This window comes from Vicia villosa, linkage group LG1 (assembly GCF_029867415.1).
Source record: "Vicia villosa cultivar HV-30 ecotype Madison, WI linkage group LG1, Vvil1.0, whole genome shotgun sequence".
NCBI lineage: Eukaryota > Viridiplantae > Streptophyta > Magnoliopsida > Fabales > Fabaceae > Vicia > Vicia villosa.
Window position 1 is genome coordinate 31358345 of NC_081180.1, and position 25288 is coordinate 31383632.

At 32.4% G+C, this 25288-nt stretch overlaps 2 protein-coding genes and 1 long non-coding RNA gene across 3 annotated transcripts; 2 read left to right on the forward strand and 1 right to left on the reverse strand.

Moving 5' to 3' along the window:
* The first annotated feature begins 13183 nt into the window (after positions 1-13183).
* LOC131633038 (uncharacterized) lies at positions 13184-15820 on the forward strand. The gene is made up of 3 exons (XR_009293213.1): positions 13184-13334; positions 14886-15013; positions 15087-15820. It is a non-coding gene; the product is annotated as an uncharacterized LOC131633038 (long non-coding RNA).
* Positions 15821-17746: 1926 nt separating this feature from the next.
* Positions 17747-20740, forward strand: LOC131633030 (arogenate dehydrogenase 1, chloroplastic-like). The gene is made up of 2 exons (XM_058903741.1): positions 17747-18985; positions 19336-20740. Exons 1-2 carry the CDS (start codon positions 17871-17873, stop codon positions 20300-20302), a joined length of 2082 nt encoding a protein of 693 aa, XP_058759724.1. The 5' UTR covers positions 17747-17870; the 3' UTR covers positions 20303-20740.
* Positions 20741-22240: 1500 nt separating this feature from the next.
* Positions 22241-24048, reverse strand: LOC131603818 (codeine O-demethylase-like). Its single transcript, XM_058876255.1, has 4 exons — positions 23661-24048; positions 23296-23543; positions 22812-23139; positions 22241-22723 (listed from the first exon to the last, which is right to left on the reverse strand). The coding sequence occupies exons 1-4, from the start codon at positions 23889-23891 to the stop codon at positions 22466-22468; spliced, it is 1065 nt and encodes a 354-aa protein (XP_058732238.1). The 5' UTR covers positions 23892-24048; the 3' UTR covers positions 22241-22465.
* Positions 24049-25288: the final 1240 nt, after the last annotated feature.

The following is a 25288-nucleotide window of genomic DNA, read 5'->3' on the forward strand; positions in this document are numbered from 1 at the left end:
AAAATTAACTTTAGAAATTAAATATTAATAACAAAGAAACGTCTAGTTTAAAAATTATACCTTGCAACCTCTTTCTCTGTAACGATTAATTTCTTCTTCTTCATAATACCTTCACATTTTTCATTAAGAACGTCTTTTTACTATAATATAGGTATCACTTTAATATTTTCTTGCAATATAGTAATGTATTAAAAATTCTATTGAGTTTTGTTTTGTTAGACTATAATTTAACTAAATATATAATTCTATTTGCATTTGAATTTTTGGGGCAAAAAGTGGATATTTCAACTTGATTACATAAACTTAAACTGAGCTCTATTTGCCTTCTCTACTTGACCAGGAATACTTTGATAGATAATACTTTGGCAGGAAATGATTGGTATTTCTCCATCATCTACTATGTGGGTCTTTAGCATTATTTTTCATTTTAGAACTATGATTTCATTGATTAACATGTAACAATTTTTTTCTTCTGTTGAACCATATTTTTGTGTTGAGTAATTATGATGCTTTAATTTGTTTCCTATTTTCTAATTTCTAAAATGTTAAAACAATAGTACTGTGATCTTGTTCTTCTCCAGAATCATAGAGAGTCATTGGTGAAACTACATTATGTGAATCATAATATATTTTGAGTTATTCTACTTTGATATTTGCATTGCTCTACATTCTGTGAATCATGACATCTCAATATTGTCTGGATTTTCGTATAATAATAATGGAGAATAAACAACTTGTAAGTATATTATAAAGAAATATATTACAATTGTGTACCATTTTATTTATGTTCTATTTATTTGTTTGTTTCTTTTTTTAAGGTTTTGAACTCATGTGTTGGATAGACTTCCCAAGATATACGTGCAAAAATATTGGAAAGGAACCTCAAATCCAATATTTTTTTAGGCTTCCGAATGGTGTTCAACCAAAAATATTTTGGGAAGAACGTGAAGGTAATATTTGGTTTCAAAAAAATTAGAAAGATTTTTCAAAGTGTTTAAAATATGGAGATATGTTAATTTTTAAACATACTGGTGGATCATACTTCAAAGTAAAGATATTGGATAGAAGTTCTTTAGAAATCAATTATTCAAATATCAAATGTTTAGATGAAGTTGTTGATTTAAGTGATGATGAGAGTGAAGAACACACACAAACTCAAAAGAGAAAAAATGGCAAAACAAAAGTTGCAAATTTGAATCCAAGTGAGTTTATGTGATATTTTTTTCAATTTAATGTATTTACTTAATAATTTTAACTTATTCTTCATCTTGTTGTTATTCTCTCTTTTTTTTGGTTAGGTTATGAAATGGAGAGTCCATATTTTGAAGTTACATTGGCACCAACTTATGTCAATTGTTATAGGCTGGTATGTATATAATCTAAAATATCTTATAATTTTGGATTTAATTATATATTTTAATCACTAATAGACCATGGTTCATGAATTGAAACAGAGAATACCAATTGTCTTTTCCAAAAAATATTTAAAAAAGATGGAAGAAATTACAATCTTAAGAGTTAGGGAGGACATAACCATGGAAGTGAAGATCAAGTTTGATGCTAACGCCAAAGAAATGGATTTGCAACGTGGTTGGAAGAATTTTGTACATAAATATAATTTACAAATTGGTGATGTTTGTAAATTTGTGATGACACAATCCAAACCACTTTTATTTTCTATTGCTATTACTCGAACCAAAATGGAAATAAAACCTAAGAAGTTCCAAGGTTTTTCTTTCTTACTTTGTTTGTTTTTATTGGCTAATATATTTTTGAATTGATATTTGATTAACATCTTACGTTTTGGATACGATACGGCCTAGTTTTTGAAGTATCTTTGGTTCATAGGTGACCACTAACTATGTATTTTATCAATTGATTTTAGAAATAATATGTTCTCTATTTTGGGTTCCTGAATGCTCAATAGTTTCTACAACAAACACATGGGTCTAAGATGAAGTTTCTACATTGGATTTTTGTGTTCCTCTTTGTCTTTATCTAAGTCGTATTCAATAGATTCTAATTGATTCAACCTCTAAAGAAGACAAGGAAACTGATAACACTGAAGTAATAATAGTTAAGAGTTTCTCCCGTTCATGCTTAGGTAGAAAATACAAGTCATAGTAATGAAGAGGAGGATGATAGTATCTCACAAGACTCAATGTGTTTAATATTTTTCAACAAATTTACAAATGACACTTGGTCATTGAAAACCGAAATATGCAAGCTTTGAATATCCAGAAGCAGTGCATAGCAAAAAATGAAATAGTAAACAAAACAAAGGCAAGCAACCATGACTATGTTTATTTTACCTTGATTTCCAACAAATTTGTAGTAAAAAACTACTTTAAGCTCATGTTCAAGTCTTGTGAATAATCTTTTTCCTTTGACCAATCTGCAAAAAGAACAAAGTAATGTTCAAAGTAATCTTCTTCCTTTCAAGTCTTAACAAAACTGAAAAAATAAACGGAATAAAGGCAACCAACTCTAAATGTCTTTTTACCTTATTTTGTAACAAATTTACAAGTAACTTAATATGATTAGTATGAGGAGTGGTATGAACAATCTACCCTTTTCTTGAATCAAGAGAATAAGGTAGTTTTCAAATCCATTCAAGTCATGCAGCAGAGACTATTCTCCTTTTTTTTTTCAATTTTAGTTTCTTACAAGTGTATGTACAGACAATGGTATTAATGAGAAAATTTACAGCTAGCTAACTAGTGAGTCATTTAAAGCTACAATAATTGTTCTCACCTTCTCAATTTCAATGGGTAAGAAAAACTAACGGTTAGGATTTATGTGAACAGACCTGAACGATGATGATGATAATTCATAATAGTAAGATCCAACTACTAATCTTATTAATTCTTTAATCATTGATGATACTATTGTCACTAACCAAAGCTTGCTTGAAAACCACATTGTGGAGCATTTCTCTAATCTGTTTAATAAGAATCATTTGCTGCAGGGTAATGACATCATTAGAAGAGCCATTCCCAAGTTGATCAATGAGTCTATAAATGACAATTTGACCAAGACTCCTAGTGAAGAGGAGATATACTCTGCTGTTCACAACCTTAATGCTGATGCAGCCCCTGGCCCTGATGGTTTTGGGGGTTTTTTCTTTCATAAGTACTGGAACATCATTAAGAAAGATGTTGTTGCAGCTGTGTTGCAATTCTTTTCTCAGGGATGGATGCCCCCTAACTACAATGCTAATATTCTTGTTCTCATCCCTAAGATCAAAGAGGCCAGCAACATAAATCACTTTAGGCCTATTGCCTTAGCTAATTTCAAGTTTAAACTCATTTCTAAAATTCTTGCAGATAGACTTGCAGCTATCCTTCCCTTCCTGATTTCTAAGGAGCAAAAGGGCTTTGTGGCTGGCAGGAGCATCAGGGATGGAATTTGCTTAACTTCTGAGGCCATCAATGTGCTTAATAACAAATGTTTCAGTGGGAATGTGGCTATGAAAATCGATATAGCTAAAGCTTTTGACACCCTTAACTGGGACTTTATTATTGCTACACTTGACTGTTTTGGTTTCAATGAAAAATTTTGTGATTGGATTAAAACCATCTTAAATTCTGCCAACATTTCCATAGGGTTTAATGGTAAACAAATAGGTTATTTTAAGTGCTCTAATGGGGTGAGACAGGGTGATCCCCTCTCCCCACTTTTATTCTGTATTGCAGAAGATGTTTTGAGTAGGAGTCTATCCAATCTTGCTAGCACAAATCAAATTAACCTTATCCAAGCCAACAGGAATTGTGTTTTACCTTCTCATACCTTATTTGCTGATGACATTATGGTGTTTTGCAGGGGTGATAACAAGTCTGTTCAGGCCATAGCTAAGCTCCTTCAAGAGTATGGCAGTTATTCTGGCCAATTTTGCAACTACTCAAAGTCTCTTCTTTATGCTGGTGGGATGAGTACTGAGAGGCATAAGCACCTAGCTGACACTATAGGTTTCCAAAGAGCTGTTCCCCCCTTCATTTACCTTGGAGTTCCCATATTCATTGGCAGACCAAAGGCTTGTTATTTTCAACACATTGCTGACAACATAAAAATCAAGTTGGCTAGCTGGAAGGCCAAGCTTCTTTCTATGGCAGGCAGAGTGCAGTTAGTAAAAGCAACCATTTTGAACATGCTTATGCATTGTCTTGCTATTTACAGTTGGCCTGGGAGTACTCTGAAGTTGATTGAAAAATGGATTAGGAACTTTATATGGTCTGGTAACATTGAGAAGAAATCCATTGTCACTGTTAAGTGGAAAATTTGCTGCAAGCATTTTAAAGAAGGAGGTTTAGGTGTTCCTTCTTTACAAAAGTACAACAGGGCCACTAACATTCACCTCTGCTGGACCTTCATGAATGCTGATCAAAATTGGTCCAAGGTGTTAAAGGCTCGGGTTTTAAGGCATGGTAGAACAATCAGGTATGCTTTAAAGTCCTCTATTTGGCATGGCATTAGAGAGGCTTTTCAAACTGTCATGGAGAATTGTATGTGGAGTGTAGGAAATGGAAAAAAGGTTAATTTCTGGATTGACAATTGGCTTGGGGAGCCTTTAACCAATATCTATAATATTCATTCTAAATTTCATCCCAAATTAACTTCTATGGTTAGTGACTGGTGGCATGATAATTCCTGGCAGATTAGTTCCAATCTTATGACTGCTTTGCCAACCTTGCGCCCTATGCTTGATAAAATATCCATTCCTGAGGTGGATTTTGATGACTGCTTCGTGTGGAAGTCTACCAAAACTGGGCTGTTGAGTCTTAAAGAGGCCTATCAATTTGTTGTTCAGCCTAATCCTTGTGATTTCTGGAATTCCTTACCTTGGGACCCCGACACTCCACCTTCCTACTCTATGATTGTGTGGAGGTATATCCATCATAAGATTCCAACCGATGAGATCCTTAAAGCTAGGGGGTTCTCTTTCCCTTCCCTCTGCAGCCTTTGCCTCTCTTCTTGCGAGACTTCCACCCACCTTTTCTTTGAGTGTCAATTTGCTCAGCACATTTGGAAATGGTTTTCTAGTCTCTCTTTCTTTGGCAGGCCCATTGTTTGTTTGGACAATTGTAGAGAAATTTTGCATCAGTCGTGGTGTTCCCAATCAAAGGCTGTTCTTCATGCAAGCATTGCTTGCATTTTTCATCAAATCTGGTCCACTAGAAACAAAAGCAGATTTGAAAATACTGCTCCTAATTGGAAATCCTGTGTGGGATTTGTCTCTGCTATGGCAAAATTGGCAGGTAGTAACACTCGGAAAACTTCCAACTCTGACATTAAAAACTTTGTTTTTCTGAAAAGCTTTGATATCTCTATTCACCCCAAAAACCAGACCACCACCATTGAGGTGCTGTGGCCTCCTCCCATAATTGGCTGGCTGAAGTGCAACACCGACGGGGTTTCTGTTCTCAATACTGCAGCTTGCGGTGTGGTGTGCCGAGATCACAATGCTAATCATATCTTTAGCCTTTGTGATTTCCTTGGCGCGAAAGGGCCTATTTTTGCTGAGCTCATGGCTGCCATCCTAGCCATTGAAGAAGCAATGCGTCGGAACGTCTCTAGTCTTTGGATTGAAACAGATAGTATGTATGTTGTGAAGGCCTTCAAAAATTGCTCGCTTGTTCCTTGGAATCTTCGTTCTCGTTGGCTTGTGTGCTGGAATTACTCGCTCAATATCAACTTCATGGTGACACACATTTTTAGAGAGGCCAATTTTTGTGCTGATTCTTTGGCTAATCTTGGTTTACATGTTAAGGCATATAGATTATTTAATTATGTTCATGAAGTTATCCAAAGAGATTTCTTGCTTGACAAGTTGGGTACCCCAAGACATAGGATTTGCTCTTAAGGGGTTTTTGGTTTGGTCCCCCCCTTGTGATCTTTGTATCTCTCTTTTTTGATTTATAAGATTTTCTCTTTTGGTTAAAAAAAAAATAAAAAAAAATAATCTGAGGAAAAAAATATCTTTTTTAGATTTTTTCCAACTCACTTTTCACTTTTCACTTTTTCACTTTTCACTTTTTATTACTTTATTATTATTTCTAATAATTATTAATAAAAATATTCCATTAAATTATTTTTTAATAAAAAGATTATTATGATTATTTTAAATGATTGTTAATTTACATTTAAAATAGTATTTAACTTTTTAAAAATTAACTTTAGTAATTAAATATTAATAACGAAGAAATATAATTTGAAATAATTTTTATTTTAAGATACAACATTTTTAAAGAAAATAATAATAATTTTAGTTTAAAAAATATTATTTTAATTAAAATGAATTTAAAAATATATTTGAAAAGGTATGTATTATAGAAAAGATTGTCTACCGTGGGTGGAATAAGCTGAAACTTAGAGCCCATATGGCCCAACCAATTGATGTTATAGTCCTTGCTTAGCGTGGCTGGACCCTACGAGGTCACTTTGTACTGAATGTTTTTTTGAATTAATATATCATTTAATTTTATTAAAAAAAAATGTGTGTTATTGGATAAAATACAAAAATGTGTGTAACTTATCATTAACTTAAATTTATATGATTCAAAATATTATTATATTAATATATTTCATTAATGAAGTTTATACAATTAAAATAATGTTTGCACAATTAAATAATAGAAAAATTATTTGTTATTGATGTCTTTTCATAAATTAATGTTATTAATGTAAATAGGAGAAATATATATATATATATATATATATATATATATATATATATATATATATATATATATATATATATATATATATATATATATATATATATATATATATATATATATATATATCTATATATATATGGAAAAAAATGTATTACTTATTCAATTGTAACATACTACTATTATTTATAGTCAAATTCTATTAGTATCAAATTCTATTGATTCAGATATTTTTGTAAATGATACTTAAACAAAAATAATATTTGTATAGTGGAAAAAATTTATTATTGATCTAAATATTTTTATATACGAAAAATGGTATTTATGATTCAAGAAAATTTTATTCAAAAAAGGTATACGGTAAAAAAACTATTATTAATCTAAATATTTTTATGTAAACGATACCTAAATATAAATAATATTTGTATATGCGAAAAATCTATTAATGATCTAAATATTTTTATATATGAAAAATGGTATTTATGATCCAAAAAAATTTATTCAAAAAAGGTATACGGGAAAAAAACTATTATTGATCTAAATATTTTTATATACGAAAATTTACAATTGATTCAGATATTTTTGTAAACGATACTTAAACATAAATAATATCTGTATATGAGAAAAATCTATTAATGATCTAAATATTTTTATATATGAAAAATAGTATTTGTGATCCAAAAAATTTTGATTCAAAAATGGTAAACAGGAAAAATCTATTATTAATTTAAATATTTTTATATACAAAAATTTACTATTGATCCAGATATTTTTCTAAATGATACCTAAACATAAATAATATTTGTATACGGATAAATATCTATTATTGATCTAAATATTTTTATATATAAAAAATGGTATTTATGATATAAAAATTTTGATTTAAAATAAATATATCATGTAACCAAATGCGCGTACCAAACCAGAACTCGTGCGTATGCATGGGTTTGTTACTAGTGTAAAATAATAATTAATAGCCTTTGTACTATGGGATCTGAATTCATTTTGGAGATAGCATGTTTTTCATAAAACAAATATTAAATTAAAAGTGAAAAACATTCAATTTAAAACAACTATTTTTTATAAAAAAATATGAAACAATAACTAAAAAAAAGTTTAAAGTTTTCTCTCTCTACAATAAATTTGCTCTGCCCTCTCTCTAGAAGGGGCTAGGGTTTGGAGCCTTGATTCCGATGGTTGGCGTTTCGCGCCGGCAGGGGGCGAGTGGGAGGTGGCTAAGAGAAGGGTCTTTAGGGCTGCAGCTCCTCAATGGGATGTATTTTCATGGGAAGGAGGTATCAAAAGGAGTAAAAATGTTGAGTTAACGTCCATCTTCTTCTCTGAATTTTCAGATTCGTTTTTAACAAAGATGTTTTTTGAGTTGTTTGAGTGTTTAGGGAAGGTGGTGGAGGTGGCTATTTCACCAAGGAAGAACAAATATGGGAGGAAGTTTGGGTTTGTCCACAAATATTTTAAATATGTAGAATATTTATCATGTATAAATATGTAGAATATTTAGTTACAGTTCATATTTCCCTAAAACCAAATACTATGCATTAAAAAAAGTTATTGAAATATAAATTATTTTTCAAAAACTAATATAAAAATCTATAGTCAAAATTAATATATATATATATATATATATATATATATATATATATATATATATATATATATATATATATATATATATATTCTAAATATTTAAAAGGATTAAAACCAGACCAAAAAAATAATATATTTGTAGTAGCGCAAGTTCATCGTATTCGTCCCTGTTAGAAAGCTACTAACACTAATCCAAAAAACCACACTGTGAAAATGCTCGGCGTTTCAACATTTTACTCACCATCACCGTCAATTTCCCGTCTGAACTCTATCCTTCCATTTACTCTCTCCATTTATCCTTCTTCCAACCGCTCCTCCACCACCAAATCCTTGATCATTCACGCCATTGATGAAGCACAGTCGTCCAACTACGAATCAAAAAGCTCACTTCAAATCCATAACTCCTAAAAGCTCAAAATTGCTATAATCGGTTTCAGAATCTTCCGTCAGCTCCTCGCAAATAGGATCGTTTGCTATAATATACCCATTTTTTATAAAAGTTTATTTTAGCAACATGCAACTAGGATATAATTTTATAATTTTTCATATTTTATAATTAACTATTGTACGAAGTATTATTATAGATATATTATCTATATTTTTTTTATTAATTCAAGTTTATTTGCACATATAAAATATAATACATTTTCTTATTTTAAAAATTAATTTATCTTTTACCTATAATAATTTTAGTTATTCTTTATTTCGTTTTGTTTTTGTTTTCTCTATACAATAAAAAGGTCACGAACAATTTCAATAAAATTAAAAATTAATATTAATTTAAAGGAATTTGTTATTATTGACACTTATTTTCATGAAGGTTTATTTTAGCAAATTTTAATTAAAAAATTGTTAAATATATCCTAGTTGCATGTTGCTAAAATAAACTTTTATAAAAAATGGGTATATTATAGCAAACCCTTAATCAAAAGTTTTAAAATAAAAATTAAGAAAAAAAACTTAATTTATATATATTGTCAAGTTGAAAAAGTACTATTTAGGAATAAATGGATACAAATATAAATTTGATAAGAACGATCGTAATTGTGAATATTCTTATCTATTAATAATTTATTTAAACATTATTAATAAATATAAAATATAATAGATTCTGTTTATAATATTTTTTTGTTGAATTTAAAATTATAATTATATGATAAAAAGAATAAAAAGAATGTAATATATTTATTTATTTTTAATTTTGAAATTATTATTATATTGTAAAAGAATGAATTCAATAATTTAACTTTTAGAATAATTTGTAAAAATTGTCAAACCTATAATCTTTCTTAATTGATTACATTTCTTGATCAAAAAGTACAAGACATTTAAAATATTAATATAGTATTAATATTTTAAAATTTTACTATATAAAATTTTCATCTTTATTAAATTAAAATTTTCACATTACATTTTTTTTAATTTTATGAATTATACAAAATATCCCCAAAGATTTTAACAATTATAAAATTAAATTGAAACCATAGATCCATTTCACCATTTTGCTGCTTCTCTAATAAATTTATCATCAAAATACCCTTAATATTCGACAATATTTTATGGAGGCTTATTTACAAAAGAAATTACTTTTTTAGATTGGGTAATGCTAACTTGTGCCCCAAGGGGGGCATGTTTAGAAATTTATAAATGGAATGTTTGTGTTGGATATAGAAACTTTATGTTTAAAAATTGTGTATTGATTTGATTAAAAGTTCGTAGTTAATTTATTTATTTATTTTTTCAACACAAACATCTACAATATAAGAAAGTTAACTGATCTGGAAAATACGATTCTGCCCCTTTGCTTCCCCAAGCTGCCACATGGACACCTTACTTGATCTCCTTTCCTAAAGCACCGTGTCTGAGTTCAAAACAATCTAAAGAAAGCCTTTTCAAAATTTTTGAATAAAATAATAATCATTTTATATTGCTATCTTTCTTGGTAAACACAAATATTTCCTCTGCCATACTCAAAGTCTTTTCATTAGGTTTTCTTTCTCTCTTTCTATCTACCTCAAGGTTTTTACTCTTTCTCCAACTCACGGGCGATTTGAAATCTTTCCCAGATACCATCTTTATCCATCTTCAACCTCTCCATCTTCTATCTTCAACCTCTACATGGTTCCTCCTCTTCTTCCAAAACCGTCCAAATCTTTTCTCTTTCTCTTTCAGACTGTGTCTCTCCAGCGTGATTGCAAGACCTAATGACGCCTCAGGCGGAAAAACTAACCTCTTCATCTCCATTCAATCCCGTCATCGGTAACAAATCTTCAGCAGCAAATTAAACAAACGTACAACTTCTTCCGTTCACAACTCAACACACGCGGAAACTTCCGACTCGCGATGCATTTTCATCGTCATCTCGTGAGAACAACACGCGGCAACTTCCGACTCGCGACGCACCTTCATCGTCATCTCGTGAGAACAACATCTTCAGCCACACGACGGTAACCTGATAAATGAACGACATCACCAGAAAAGCACGGTTGCAACATCAGATTCATGAACAATAATTTGCGGATCCGTCAACACGCTTCTATTCGCACACTAATCGAAGCAATTACTGGGTTTTGTTGGAATTTTCAAATAAGGTTTGTTTTTTGATGCAAAGTAGATAGATTCCTTTCATGTGCAATTTCTGATCGGTTTTTCTCTGTTTTTGTTTTTGTAAAGATTTGGTTTTTAAGATTGTGGTTGATTGTTGTGCATTTAAATTTATTATCTGAATTGTGACCATCATTGATTGATCTGTGATTTGTTTGGTGTTCTTTGATTTGAATTGAATGAGAATTCTGAGTTCAAGTGAGTGTTTGTTGAAGTAGTTTTGTTTTTCTACTTTAGGAAGATTGTTGCTGCAAGAATTGGAGATAGGGATAACTGGTTTTGTTGATATGGGATCAGAGAGTATTGCTCTGATGGTTGAGACATCAAAAAACAGGTTAGACATTTATAATGATTCAGATTTAGACATTTATACTCATTTGGAATGATGTTTGTATCGTAGTGTACTTTACTTTCTATTGAGGTGGAGGACATCTCGGGCAACGGTGGCATCTATATTCAATCTGATGGAGAGCATTTGGGATTCCTTCTGATGGCATCTATAAGTTTTGTTGTTTGGATGAGGTATAAATTAGAAAGTAATAAAATTGATATTTAAAAGCAATTTGATGTATTCCTATGGACTTCTATATCTTTCACTTTCCACCTATTCTTTACTATGTGCAACATAACTAGCCTTCAATGCTGTCTTTGTATGAAGAACAAAGAAGAATGTGTTGTGAGTTTTCGTAGTTTTTAATTTTTTGAATTCCTGTCAGTACAACAAAAATCAGGCAGGATAAAAGAACCCAATCAGAGGATAAGATGTACTTGAATTCATGACTGAGTATATATGGTATGTCGGTTGCATAGTCGGTGAAATCGTAACAAGATAACCCCTATTCCCTGGAAGAGATTATGTTATCCAGCTGAGATTGGTCACAAAGGTATTCTCCTATTCTTTGATCCTTTTCGCGCCTTCCCATTTTTAATTCTAAATTGATTTTTCTATCGGTGGATAAAAGAACCCTATATATATATATATTGAAGGCCAAATAGATGTTTATAAATCATGGTTGTGCTTCTATATTGTGGATGACCTTTGAGCTTTTGTCTTCTTTTTTGCCATTGTTTGGTTTGAGTTTCTCTGTATTCCTATATAGCAAGGGTGAAATCTGACTGAAAATTTGAGTTTACAAAGTTGTTTGTGTTTTTATACTTTATATTATTTAGTAGATATAGATGTTAATAGATGTATTTCAATTTTCAACAGTACATATGGATCAAAGAATTCAACATAAGGAGGTGGGTTATTTTCTGCAGTCTAAGTTGAAAAGGTTCTTTTTGTGTATTTGTTTGTAGGATTAGCAGTTCTATGGATGCCCTGATTTTCTTATCTAAATATTTCACTGTCTGTTTATTCTTGAATTAGCTTATTGCTCTGTTTATCTAAATTGAAGGTTCACTTTAAGTACATTACCGGTATAGATTTTTCGCTTGGATTGAGCATAATGGTTTCTTCGGGCGCTGATTCTAAGGTATGTTTAACCATGATTTCTGTAAGAAAACTGCCATGCTGTCATAGAAGATTTTAACTATCATTTGAATGTTTTAACTGGAATTGAATACTGTGACCAATAGTTTATCTTGGTAAGTACCTTAATTATAAGGTTTGCTTTTATTACTATTAATTACTTAGACAAAGACAAATTATCTTCCAAATATCACAGGGGCTTACGATGACGAAATCTCAGCAGCCAGAGCATATGATTTAGCTGTATTAAAGTACTGGGGAACATTGAATGTCACCAATTTTCCTCTATGATGATATTTATATGTCTAAATATTGTGGCCCACATATTTTATGTAATACTTATATGCAGATTATTCATGTTCTTATACTTCCAACAGGTTGCAGAGTATGAAGAACAAGTACAAATGATGCAAACTATGACAAAAGAGAAGTACTTGGCCACTTTAAGAAGGTAAGAGTAGAGACTTTAATCATGTCTTTGTTTCCAATGGTGTTGGGACTTTCAATCCCTTCCAGAAAAGTACACAAGAACTATGTAACACCTACACTTCAGATTGAAGTCATATTCGATGTCTGACACATGGTTTTCAACATCGACACAAGTGATTACAATCAACAATAGAATTTTCACAAACTATTATTAATGTCAATGTGTAAGTGTCGTGTCGATATCCGTGCTTCATAGACTTTGAAAGCTTTAATCTTAATAGTGGTGTTTATCATGGGTTGCAACTCAGAACTTGGTTAATTTACGACTCCGGGGGCTATGAAATGAAGGTATTTTAGATTATGTATACACATAATAAAGATTATATGCAGTGCATGCTTTATCCATATTCATATTCACTGAATTTTGATTATGAAGCTCAGTTTAATATAACACATTGAATGCAGGTGAGGAGGCTTTCTGCCTGTGAGAGACGATGGGATCAGCCACAACTATTTAGAGCGATAAGACCGGAACATTGACAATGAATCAGGTTTGTGATGCAGTATTGATCAGTGGTTTTCACACATATTTTTATCGTTGTTTTTAAGTATGTTTAAGTTTTGTTATTGAGTGTTTTAGTTCTTTATTCGTCATTTTATGCTTTGGTTGTATGTTTTAATGTTTCCAGGTTCATTTGGAGAAACCAGAGTAAATCAGTGCGAAACTCGGAAGTTTTGAGGAAGTTCAGAAAACATGCTACAGGAGGCCTGACACGGGTGGCCGTGTTGCCCAACACGGGTCGTGTCAGGAAGAGCGTTAGGAGCAAAGTTTGAGAAGAGAGGAAAACAGGGGTGCAACACGGGTACCCGTGTTGCTCAACACGACCCGTGTTGCTAAGTCTGGGACCAAGTGTTAAAAATAAATATTCCAGGGGACCAACACGGGTGCCCGTGGTGCTTAACACGGCCCGTGTTGGGTTTGACGCTGATTTCAGTGAATTTTATGATTCTGTTCAGTGGTTTGCCTGCAAGGGTGTTTTTGGTATTTCCAACCAACTTAAGTGAGTCTGCACTATTTAGGAGAGTTTTCAAGATGAATTAGGGATCTTTTTGCCACACGAAGAATTTGAGGATTGAGAGAAGAAGCCTATGCAATTGGAGAAGAACGGAGAACTCTCATGAGCGGAAGCCATTGAAGATCAAAGTTCATCATCTCTATTGTAATGTCTTTATTTAATATCTTTGTAATTTCTTTGGATGATATGAGTAGCTAAACCCCCCAATGCTAGGGGGGTGTCCCTGATTAACATTTGTAATGATTTTGAATTCCGAATTTCAATAACGTATTTTCCTTTCATGTTCAATTTAATGGTATAATGTTTTTACTGCTTTCCTCGTCGGACCAACTGGATTGATTTATGACTGGCAATTAGGATTGACCTCCATTGTTAGGGTTTTTATCCCATTATACTATAGTAGATATGACCTAGGACTAGGGATACCCTATAGTAACCGGATTATTCTTGATAATTATAATACTTGATTTCATCAATAATTTCAGAGGACTTTGGGATTAGGATTGAATGTTCAAAGGTTTGCCCACTAAGGACTTAGGAGCAAATACCCTTAAGAACCGGTAATTGATAAGTTGGATTTTGTTATTGGAATAAGGATTCAGAGTTGTTACATATGTTAATGCACACACCTACCCTGGCATGTTACTCATCTTTGGCTAAATCATCCTTTTTAAGTTTATTTGCAATTTAATTTGTAATCACAAAAACCAAAACCCCAAGGCTTTTTGTTTAATTGAAGTGCGACTAACTCTATAATCTCACGCAGTCCTTGAGATCGATATTCGGGGAATTTTCCCTTTATTACTACAGAGGCAAAATAGTACACTTGCTATTTTTCCGATCAAGTATTTAAACTAAAATAATATCTACTCATTCAAATTCTTTAGGCTATAGCGTTATTGCCGCTATTTAACAACACTTATTTTCTTGAGACAGATGAGTGTTGTTGAGGCATGCAAGGATTTTATTCCATTTTATTGTTTTGGTTTATCACTTATATTAAGATACATTTGCTACTGCATGTAGGGTTGATGGAAATACCGGGCTTCACAATTGCAAGTCATCCAGAATCACCAATTGTTTATTTGAGATTAAAGAAGTCAATGGGTTCTTTGAATAATGACATACATCTGCTTGAAAGTATTGCCGAGCATGTAAGAAATGTCGTGACAATGTATTTTCTTATTGTTGGTTTTTGTGGTACTTAGTGTTTTGTTGTATTCACAGGTTTTGAAAGAAGACATGATTCCGCTTATAAAAATATTTTGATTGTATCGTTTCTGCATATGAGATCGCGAAGCTGTTTCCGAACCTGTTTGGTCAACCGTCAGCGATGACATTTGACAGATTTGGCACTTGGTTGTTTGAAGAATTTCTTTCACATGCCCGAAATTTGGATTATTATGGAAGTACATTACAATATCACATTACTTTTAGCTTTCAAAGCAACCAAAACAAGAAGGGTTTCTTATATATAAAATTGAAATGCATCTATATTAATGTCTCTTTCAAAATTAACCGCAGATTATGCAGCTGACAAGGCTTCGTCGACCATGAAGATAATAGTACATAGAAATTGAGGGGAGAAAATTGGCAGTGGGCATGATGTCTGGCCGGTTGCTATTCACGGGCATTATGCTTATGCAAGTGACTCTGTTGCTCTTCTTTCCGGTGCTTTGAATGTACCGATGATTTTTACCGGCTACTCTCTTGGTAAATACACGCCTTGCATGTCAGTAATGTACTGGGTCACTATTGAACTTTCTAGCAATGCCTTAACAGACTTTTTGTTATGGACCAAATTAGTTAGTCTTTATTTTGAACTAAAAGTAATTTACAGCAAGCTAGAGGTAAAATATCATTTTGATATTGATATACATTAGCAATTTGTATTGACATATAATAAGTTCATTTTTCTCTTTTGGTTACTTATTACAGAATCTCTTTTTAACGTGACACTTGAAGCACAATATCTTGCTGCTTAGTTTTTAACTTGATAGCCTTATCCATGATAGAAACTTGATTATCCGGTCTGGTGTATCAGCATTGATTTAGACAATAGTTTGTTGCTTTGTTCTTGGTTACGAAGCTTCGTCGTTTAAGTATAAATATTATTCCATCTTTGAAACAATACATTCGTTCAAGGGAAATAAAAGTATATAATAAAACTAGCCAAAGAAGGTATGAAGGACTTCAGGATAGCTGTAATAGTTTCATTCCTATTTCTAGCTGACTATGGTGCAGCTCAACCTGGAGTTCTTCCTATATCAAAATTTGGCTCTACCCAACTTTTTGTGTTGGGCAGATAAGAATTTGCCTTAATTAAATACTATTTTAGTATGTTCATCAATTAATACTAATATTTTGAAACTTTCATCTTTTAGATAAAACACAGGTTATAAAACTTGAAGCATTTGTATGATTATTATTTTTTAATTGATTGTGGTTTTTTTCTATTCATAAGTCTTTCATAAAAGCTTGGACTCAAGCATGTGCATCTCCAACTCCAACGAAAATTTTGATTTCAACCGGTACATACAAACTTATTGGGGCAAATCCATCCAAGTTCATGCTCCTCTTATTATGATCAGGTTTTAAATAATGGTCGTAGTCGCATTGCGAGCTGGTCTGTACAGATGTTGTACAAACTTGATAACTAATGAAATATAAATGTGTGCCTCTACATTTGTCATTTAGTACCCATTCTTAAATTTCTGTATAACAAAAACAAAGATAGAAGAAGTTGTTTGGAGAAGAAAAGAATGAAAGATTTGTTTGCTATGGTTACAATATTTATATAAGAGTGCAGCTGCATGTGTATACATGGCCTACTCTTTAGAGAGAGATTTATTTTGTTTTTTATATTTTATTTAAGTGTTTTGTGTTTGTTCTTTTAGAAAAATATTTGTTAAATAGTATAGGAGCTGATTTTATTAGTTCGACAATTTTATTTGCTAGAATTACGTGTTATTTTAGGTATGGGACGCGGTAACTAATAATTATGCTAATATAATTTTGATGCTGATAATAATTAATTGAATCAATTTTGATACTGATAATAACTAATGAAAAATTAATTTACATCCTGATAATCAGTTTGTTTTGTTAATAATGGGAAATAAGAGATTTATTATCTAACTATAACAAATATATTGAGTAGAAATGATACTATTGATCTAAATACTATTAAATAAATACTATTAAATAATGAAAATTTATCAAACATTTTCTTCAAATATGTGAAAAATATTAAAAAGTTTATTAAAGAATATTGAGTAGAAATTTTAAAATTGTATTATGTTTTATAAAACAATTGTTTCAAAAATATTTTATTTTTTCTATTCTTTATCAATTTCATTTTTAATTAATTTTTTTATATAATTTTACAGAACAAAATGCATCATAATAATTACATAAATTATTTTTTTCTGAAAAAAATATTATATGTATCCCGTTAATATTATTGATTAAAATATTAAACATTAATGGGAGCACGAACTTACTGATCAAAAATTTTAATATTTAACGTGAACACTAAGTTATTGATCAAAATAATGAATATTAACGGGAACAAATTTGGAATATTATTCAATCTAAAACAATATAAACTTTATTTCTTAATTACTTTTTATTTTTAATATTCAATTTTTTTAATATTAGTATTTTAATAATTTTTCTCATTTTAACTCAAATTTAATCTTTTATTAATATTTTTTTTTCCTCAATCCAAATGTGCGTAAACGAAGGGTACCCGTGCGAACGCACGGGTATCACACTAGTTCCATATAAATTTCTAAACATGTGCCTTGGGGCACAAGTTAACATTACCTTTTATATTACTTGAATAGTTAATGTAACTCATGACTATGTTTAAAAAGTTTATATTAACTGAATTAAAAGCTTCATCACATTCATCCCAGTTAGCGGCTACTACCATTAAATCAAAAGATTTCCAACATTTTTTTTATTACATGTAAGTCCCTAAAAATCGCAAAAAGTCACACCGTCAAAATGCTCGGCGTTTCAACCTTTCACTCACCGTCGCCGTCGTTGAAACCGCCGTCGCATTCAACCATTACTCGTCTGAACCCTAAACTTCCACTCTCTTTCTCGATTTCCCCAAATTCGAATCGCTTCTCCACCGCCAAACCTCTCATCATTCGCGCCATCGACGCCGCACAATCATTCGACTACGAATCCAAAGCCGCACTTCAATTCCAAAACGCTCAAAAGCTCAAAATTGCTATAATCGGTTTCGGCAACTTCGGTCAGTTTCTCGCGGCCACCTTCGTCCGTCAAGGCCACACCGTCTTAGCTCATTCCCGCTCCGATTACTCCGCTGTCGCTCAATCTCTCGGCGTCAAATTCTTTCCTAACGCCGATGATCTCTGTGAAGAACACCCCGAAGTTATTCTCCTTTGTACTTCGATAATTTCAACTCATAATGTTCTCCTTTCTCTTCCATTTCAGCGGCTCAAACGCAGTACATTGATCGTCGATGTACTTTCCGTCAAGGAATTTCCCAAAAGCCTTCTTCTCGAATTGTTGCCGAACGATTTCGATATCATTTGTTCACATCCTATGTTTGGACCTGAGAGTGCAAGCCGTAGCTGGAGTGGACTTCCCTTTGTTTACGAGAAAGTTCGAATTGGGGACGAAGAGCATAGGGTTGCGAGGTCTGAGAAGTTTCTTGATGTGTTTGGAAGAGAAGGGTGTAGAATGGTGGAGATGAGCTGTGCTGATCATGATAGGTATGCAGCAGGGTCACAGTTTATAACACATACTGTTGGTAGGGTTTTGGATATGTTGTTGTTGGAATCTACTCCTATTAATACGAAAGGGTATGAATCGTTGTTGAATTTGGTTCAGAATACTTCTGGGGATAGCTTTGATCTATACTATGGTCTCTTTATGTTTAATAAGAACTCTTTGGAGATGTTGGAGAGGTTGGATTTGGCTTTTGAGGACTTGCGGAAACAGCTGTTTGCTCGTTTGCACCATGTTGTGAGGAGTCAGTTGTTTGAGAATGTTGGAAAGGTCCAGAATTTACAAGATAGCAACAATTATGCAGTGGCCAAGTATGGCCAAAATGGATCTGCAATTGTGTTGTCCTCCAACAATCAGAGGTTTCATTTTTTTTAAAGCTTGCTATAATCTCAATTTTATTTAGTACATTATGTTATTTCTGTTTTGTTATTCTTGCGAGGGTATGATATGGGGGAGTGGAGTGGTACTGTATGTTAAATGTAACTTAACTTTGTGTTATTCTGATTGATGTTGTTTTCTTATATTAATTTGCTTGATCTTCATGTGATTGAACATGGTTAAAGACTGTTATCATTCCAATGTTACGAGTAATATGAGTAAGTAATAATGACTATTTGTGGGGAGCATTAATACCAGTGCTGCTTTTGTTTTTGCGTGATTGGTGTTTCAAATCTGGTCTAATTTGTCGTTGCATTAATGTATTGTTCAGATCTGCTGATGCCAAACTACATGGTTATTACAAGTCAAATGGTTCTTTCCTGTCTGATGACAGCACAAAGCTCAAGATCGCGATCATTGGTTTTGGAAACTTTGGTCAATTCCTTGCAAAAACTTTTGTACGTCAAGGCCATAAAGTGTTAGCATACTCTAGAACAGACTACTCTGATGTGGCTCAGGATTTGGGAGTTTCCTATTTTAATGATGCAGATGATCTCTGTGAACAACATCCAGAAGTGATTTTACTTTGCACTTCAATCCTTTCAACAGAGAAAGTTCTTAAGTCATTGCCTGTGCAGAGGTTGAAGAGAAATACTTTGTTTGTTGATGTACTTTCTGTCAAAGAATTTCCTAGAAACATCTTTCTTCAACATTTGCCACCTTATTTCGACGTTCTCTGTACTCACCCTATGTTTGGGCCAGAGAGTGGGAAAAATGGGTGGAAGGGCCTTCCTTTTCTATTTGATAAAGTCAGAGTTGGAAAAGTGGAATCTAGAATGTCGCGTTGTGATCGGTTTCTTGACATTTTTTCCAAAGAAGGGTGCCGAATGGTTGAAATGTCATGTGCCGAACATGATTGGCATGCCGCTGGATCACAGTTTGTCACACATACCACAGGAAGAGTTTTAGAAAAACTGAAGCTGGAGGCAACACCAATAGACACAAAGGGATATGAGACTTTATTGAGTTTGGTGGAGAATACTGCTGGTGATAGCTTTGACCTGTACTATGGGTTGTTCTTGTATAATATAAATGCAATGGAGCAACTGCAAAGATTTGATCTGGCTTTTGAGTCATTGAAGAAGCAGCTTTTTGACCGTTTGCATGGTATTTATCGTAAACAAGTATTTCAAAATGAAGAAAATATCCGTGATTTTCCAGAGAGGTCTATGTTGCCTGAGATATCAGAAGACAGTAGTGCTGTATCATCTTTTACAGATACCGTGGATGCCAAATGAAATTGACATCCAAGGTTTACTTGTAGTTGGTAATTGTTTGTAGGCCTAGCTTATTCTCTTTGTATTTCTTTAATAAGTTTGTTAGTTTATAAAATTTCACATCCAATCTTTCTAAAAGCTCTGGACTGAGATGAAAACAAAAAATGATTCTTCAGTTTGGATGCTCGTCTTAAATTCTTAGATGTCATAGCTTTCCTATAATTTTAGGCTTCTTTGCATTTTTACCTAGCTGGATTGACACTTTCTGGAGCTCACCCACTCATATTTTGTGTGCCATTCTTATTTATGGTATTGAATGTTGGCTTGAGAAATGTTAATCCGAAGAGAGATATTTAACGAGTGTCATCGGTTTTGAATATGTACAATTCAGATTTATGATATTTACCTCGATTGTTGTCTAGCTACTATTTGATTAATGGCTACTGTTTATTACTGTTCTATATGGCTGATTCTCCTATTATTTTGTGCTCAGTATTTATAATTTCTATCATCTGGAATTTGGCAAAACTAATCATTTTGAGAACTCAAACTCTATTTGCTTGTTAGTTTGTGTGTATCCTTTCGTTCTATGTGCGGTGCTTCTTTGGAGTTTGGTAACTTTTAGCTCATTGATATTAACTTGATTTTGTAACTTTAAACTCAAATCTCACCAGAGACAGCGGTAAAATAATCATCAGTGCCACTATTATTAATAATATTAATTATAGTAATTTCCCCTTGCCCAATATTTTTTAAAAATTTATTTGAGAACCAAAAGTGTGCTGGGTATAATACGCCATCTCCATTTTCTTATTCTTTTGTGGGTGTCCATTTCTACCTGTGTTCATTACTTATCTTTTCGGAATGTTTCCTCACTTGTTTATTGGATTTGCGAGGTTTTCTATCCCATTTTTCGTTTATAAATAGGCGAAACACTAGTTTTCTTGTTTCTAGTTTGTTTCCCTGAAGAAACTAATCAACAATTTTACTATGTATAACACGATAACAATAATGTAGCCAAGTGATTTAATGATAAATAGTTGCATTGGTTTTATTTGTAGCTAACTATTAGTACTACTCAGGTTGCCTAATATCAATATTTAGTTGATTCTAGATCCCTTGCAAAATATAGTTCATTGCATTTTTGTAATTTTGTCATAACCTTGATCAATACAGTTGATTGCTTATGTGTGTTTAGAGAACATTATTGGAGTAAACGTGGTGATTAAATTAATCTGCAGTTGCCCTTATAGTACTTTCTGCAAGATTTTATTTTGAAGAATTTTATATTGTTGAAGGGAGTTGGTCTAAAATTATTCTATTTGAGCTGTTTAAGATTTACTTATCACAGCTGTGGGCCCTCTAGTAGATGATAAACGGATGGCACAAATTGCGGGTCAATGTGGGGTGTCACTATCTTGGGGGGAAGTAGTTTTTTCTAATCCAGGAAAATGTCATCGATGTTGGTATGCAGTTTTCGATCCAGCTATATATGATAACAATTTCAGATCTGATTGCTGGAGGTATAAATTAAATAGGTTTTGATTTTATTTTTTTTACTTACTTCTTCGTAAGATTCCAGCTTATACATGTTTACAATCTACTTAGCATGTGATTCCTGATCTATATGGACATGAAGCTGAATACTGCCTTGCTACTTGATGCCAGAATCATTAAACTATTGTCATGTTCTCATATAATTCATGCTGGACCTGTGCTAAAACTATGAAGTTTGATTATAAATGACAATGTGTAAAGATGGCCATGTGCTATTCTCAAATAATTCAGTTGCTTTTTCTGTTTAACTTGGACTTTGTCTCTGTAATAGTACTATGACCGAAATGGAGATGTCAATTTCCTTCCAGGTTGAGAGGAACCGACCCAAATTTAAGACAGGTTCAACAAAGGTATGCCTTTAGCAGCCATTATTCAAAAGTCTAAGAGATATATATAGTAGTATTTCAATAAATAATGTTAATTTTAATATGTTTAGAACAATTAGAGATTATCTAAGTCTTTGATCACTAAGACACTTTTATTGAAATATATAAATATGATTGGTGATTCTCTAACAACAAACAGAACCATTCATATCCTTATTTTCATAATATGACTTGATAACCCAAACATTATAATATGTGTATTCTGCCTTCAAGTCATTGAGAATTCAAAAGTGAAATAGTCTCACTTCTGCTCATAGTTATCAGCAACTTTGACAGTCTCAAGTGCTATTTTCCCCTCTTGATAGCACCTGTAGTTGATGTCACCATAATTTGTGACATTTCTGTACAATCTCGGACATGTCTCATTTATTAACCCTTCAACCGGTCCAACTTCATTCTCTGGTTCTGGTTCATTAAACATTGCAATAGACATCCTCAACTTTTCTGTATTTGTCACAACCCTATGCATTGGACTCTTGAATATTCCATTACTCATAATCTACAATAACACCCAACTACAAATTAGTATTTTCATTATGCTTGATGAATTTGACTCATGTTAGGATTATAGAATCTTATTTACCTACCTGCATTTGATCGCCGAGATTGACAACTAGAGCATTAGGTATTGTGGGAACATTGATCCATTTGTCATCTACAAGAACTTGAAGACCTTCAACTTCTTTATCTTGCAATAGAGCTGTGATTCCTGATCTATCCGTGTGAGGTTTGACACCAAGAACCAAATCAGGTCTAGAACATGGTGGATAGTAGTTGATCCTTGCTTGGAGTAATGATTGCTTCCCAAATTGGTCCAAGAAGCTTCCTTCTTCTAAATTCAATGACCTTGCCATGCTTCTCAAGAGATAATCCATCATTGACTTCACATTGGTAGAAAACTCTTCTAATGTCTCTCTACATAAATTAGACAATTAACACAATTTAAACATGTGATTAACTATGTTCAGTTGATGGTTGGGATACACTAGATGCACGGGGTTTTGTCAATTGGATCGTGTTTAAAAGACGATTATACACGTTTGAGTTCACTATGAGAAAAGGCTAGAGTACCTGAAATCACTTGGATTTTCTGGCCAAAGAGAAAGCCTTCGTTTTTCTTTTGGAAAAACTCGAAGAGTGAGGCGATAAGACCAATCAAGAACTTGCTTCTCAGAAACAACTCTATCATTTCCATACCCTTCAGATTCATTCACAGCTCGTGCGTATTTCTGTTTTTCCTCAACTGGAAGTGCAAAAAATTGTTTAGCAACTTCTCGAACTTTGTCAAGATATGAAGTTGACATACCATGACCAATTGCCTGTTGGTAAAATTATGTCAAATACAGTTAGTAACATTTATAAGGCCAATTAGTTGACCAAATATTTTGATCTATATAGTAGTGATTGATTTAGCAACTGAATTTTGAGTCCTTTACCTGGAAGCATCCAGCTGAACTCAGAGCAGATCTTAGCTTTTCTAGCTCAATTTCTGTTGAAAGAAGACTCACATCAATGATGGGTATTTGAATTAGTGTTGAAGAATCTTTAGATCCAAAAGTATTTCCTTTAACTAAATATTCTGATGGTGGTTCAGCACCATCCATAGACATCTCCTGGATGCTCCTTGGAAATAATTTCTCCTCTACAACATGCATATTGTTGGCCATGTCTTCTTTCTCTTTGTTTGCTAATAAGATGAAAATTTAGGCCAAATTGTTTTCATTATTGTATTTGTATATTGTTTTTTTGTGTTATGTTTTCTAGGCGTGTCTTTTTCTTTTTTTTTTTATCTCACGCATATTCTCTTATCGGAGGTAACTTAGTTGGTTTTGGTTATAGATTTCTTATCTTAATAATAGAAATTTGAATAAAGAAAGTGTTTCAATTTCATTGATGTATATTCCTCCAATATTTTTTGATTGTGGAATAAGAGCTACTAAATATAATATTTAACGTACACAACGTGCTATGCGTGGAGGATATTTTACTACTGAAAAAGAGTGAGCATGATATGTTTTGGTGAAAAGTTTGTCTGCTTCTTTGCAACAAGAAACAACATGGTGGTTTGCGTGTGCGTTTCTTTTACGGATACATAGCCAGGACAAGGAAATTCAATCACTCTCTCTATCAATTGGAAGCCAATTTGCAGTAGTTTTTTTTAATTTTTAATCTTGTTCAATTTTATATCACAAGAGAATAATCAAAATCGGACCATATTGGAGCCATACCAATTTCCGGATCGAAAGGTCCTAGAAACCATCCAGTTACAAAATCAAGAAATAAGTTGAAAATTTTTGGAAAACTAGAACAACCGACGGTTTGACTGATTCTACTAGCCGATAGCTCAACCTTTTCTTTCTAATTACCTTTTTCAAGATCTAATCTAATTCAAACTCAACTAAATTGAATTTAGGGATTCCAATAGAAACAATTACAACAGCAACTTCGATAACACAATTTTCACTCCTTGTTTCTCTACCCATTTTCTTCTTTCTAATTCTCTATTATCTTCCTTGAAGATTTTCATTGTTTTTTGTTTGAGGACAAACAAGGGTTTAAGTTGGGGAGAGTTGTTAGTTACCAAATTGTGTTAATATTTAGGGTAATTTTTGGTAACTTTCAAGTCTTTTTGTGCTAAGTAATTAGTATTTCATTATCATTTGGTATATATATATATATATATATATATATATATATATATATATATATATATATATATATATATTTGTATATTTATTTTATTGTCGAATAGTTCTTATCTTTGCAATTTTTGTTGGAATTTGTAGTTTTGCTAGATAAATGGAAGCTTGAACCATGAAAAATGAATAGAAGATATTTTCAAGACCAAATGCTAGGAATTCTGGAAAAAGGTACCACGCTAAGTGCGCTATGAGCCGGCTTAGCGCGCTTTGAAGAAAATTCAAGCCTGAGTTCCAGTAACTTTCGCGCTTAGCGCGGTCTTGTTTTCAAAAAAAAATATATTTTATTTTTGGGCCCAATGCTCTTAACCCGGCCCAGAGCGAGAGTGAGGAGGAGAAGTAGGGTTCTGAGTGCATTGGCCTCA

Excerpts from the sequence above, each read along its gene's own strand:
- LOC131633030 (XM_058903741.1), top strand. The coding sequence starts at position 17,871 with ATGCTCGGCGTTTCAACCTTTCACTCACCGTCGCCGTCGTTGAAACCG. Across the intron at positions 18,986-19,335 it reads TTGTCCTCCAACAATCAGAG|ATCTGCTGATGCCAAACTAC; the intron begins GTTTCATTTTTT and ends TGTATTGTTCAG.
- LOC131603818 (XM_058876255.1), bottom strand. The coding sequence starts at position 23,891 with ATGGCCAACAATATGCATGTTGTAGAGGAGAAATTATTTCCAAGGAGC. Across the intron at positions 23,544-23,660 it reads GTTCAGCTGGATGCTTCCAG|GCAATTGGTCATGGTATGTC; the intron begins GTAAAGGACTCA and ends TTTTACCAACAG. Across the intron at positions 23,140-23,295 it reads GAAAATCCAAGTGATTTCAG|AGAGACATTAGAAGAGTTTT; the intron begins GTACTCTAGCCT and ends TAATTTATGTAG.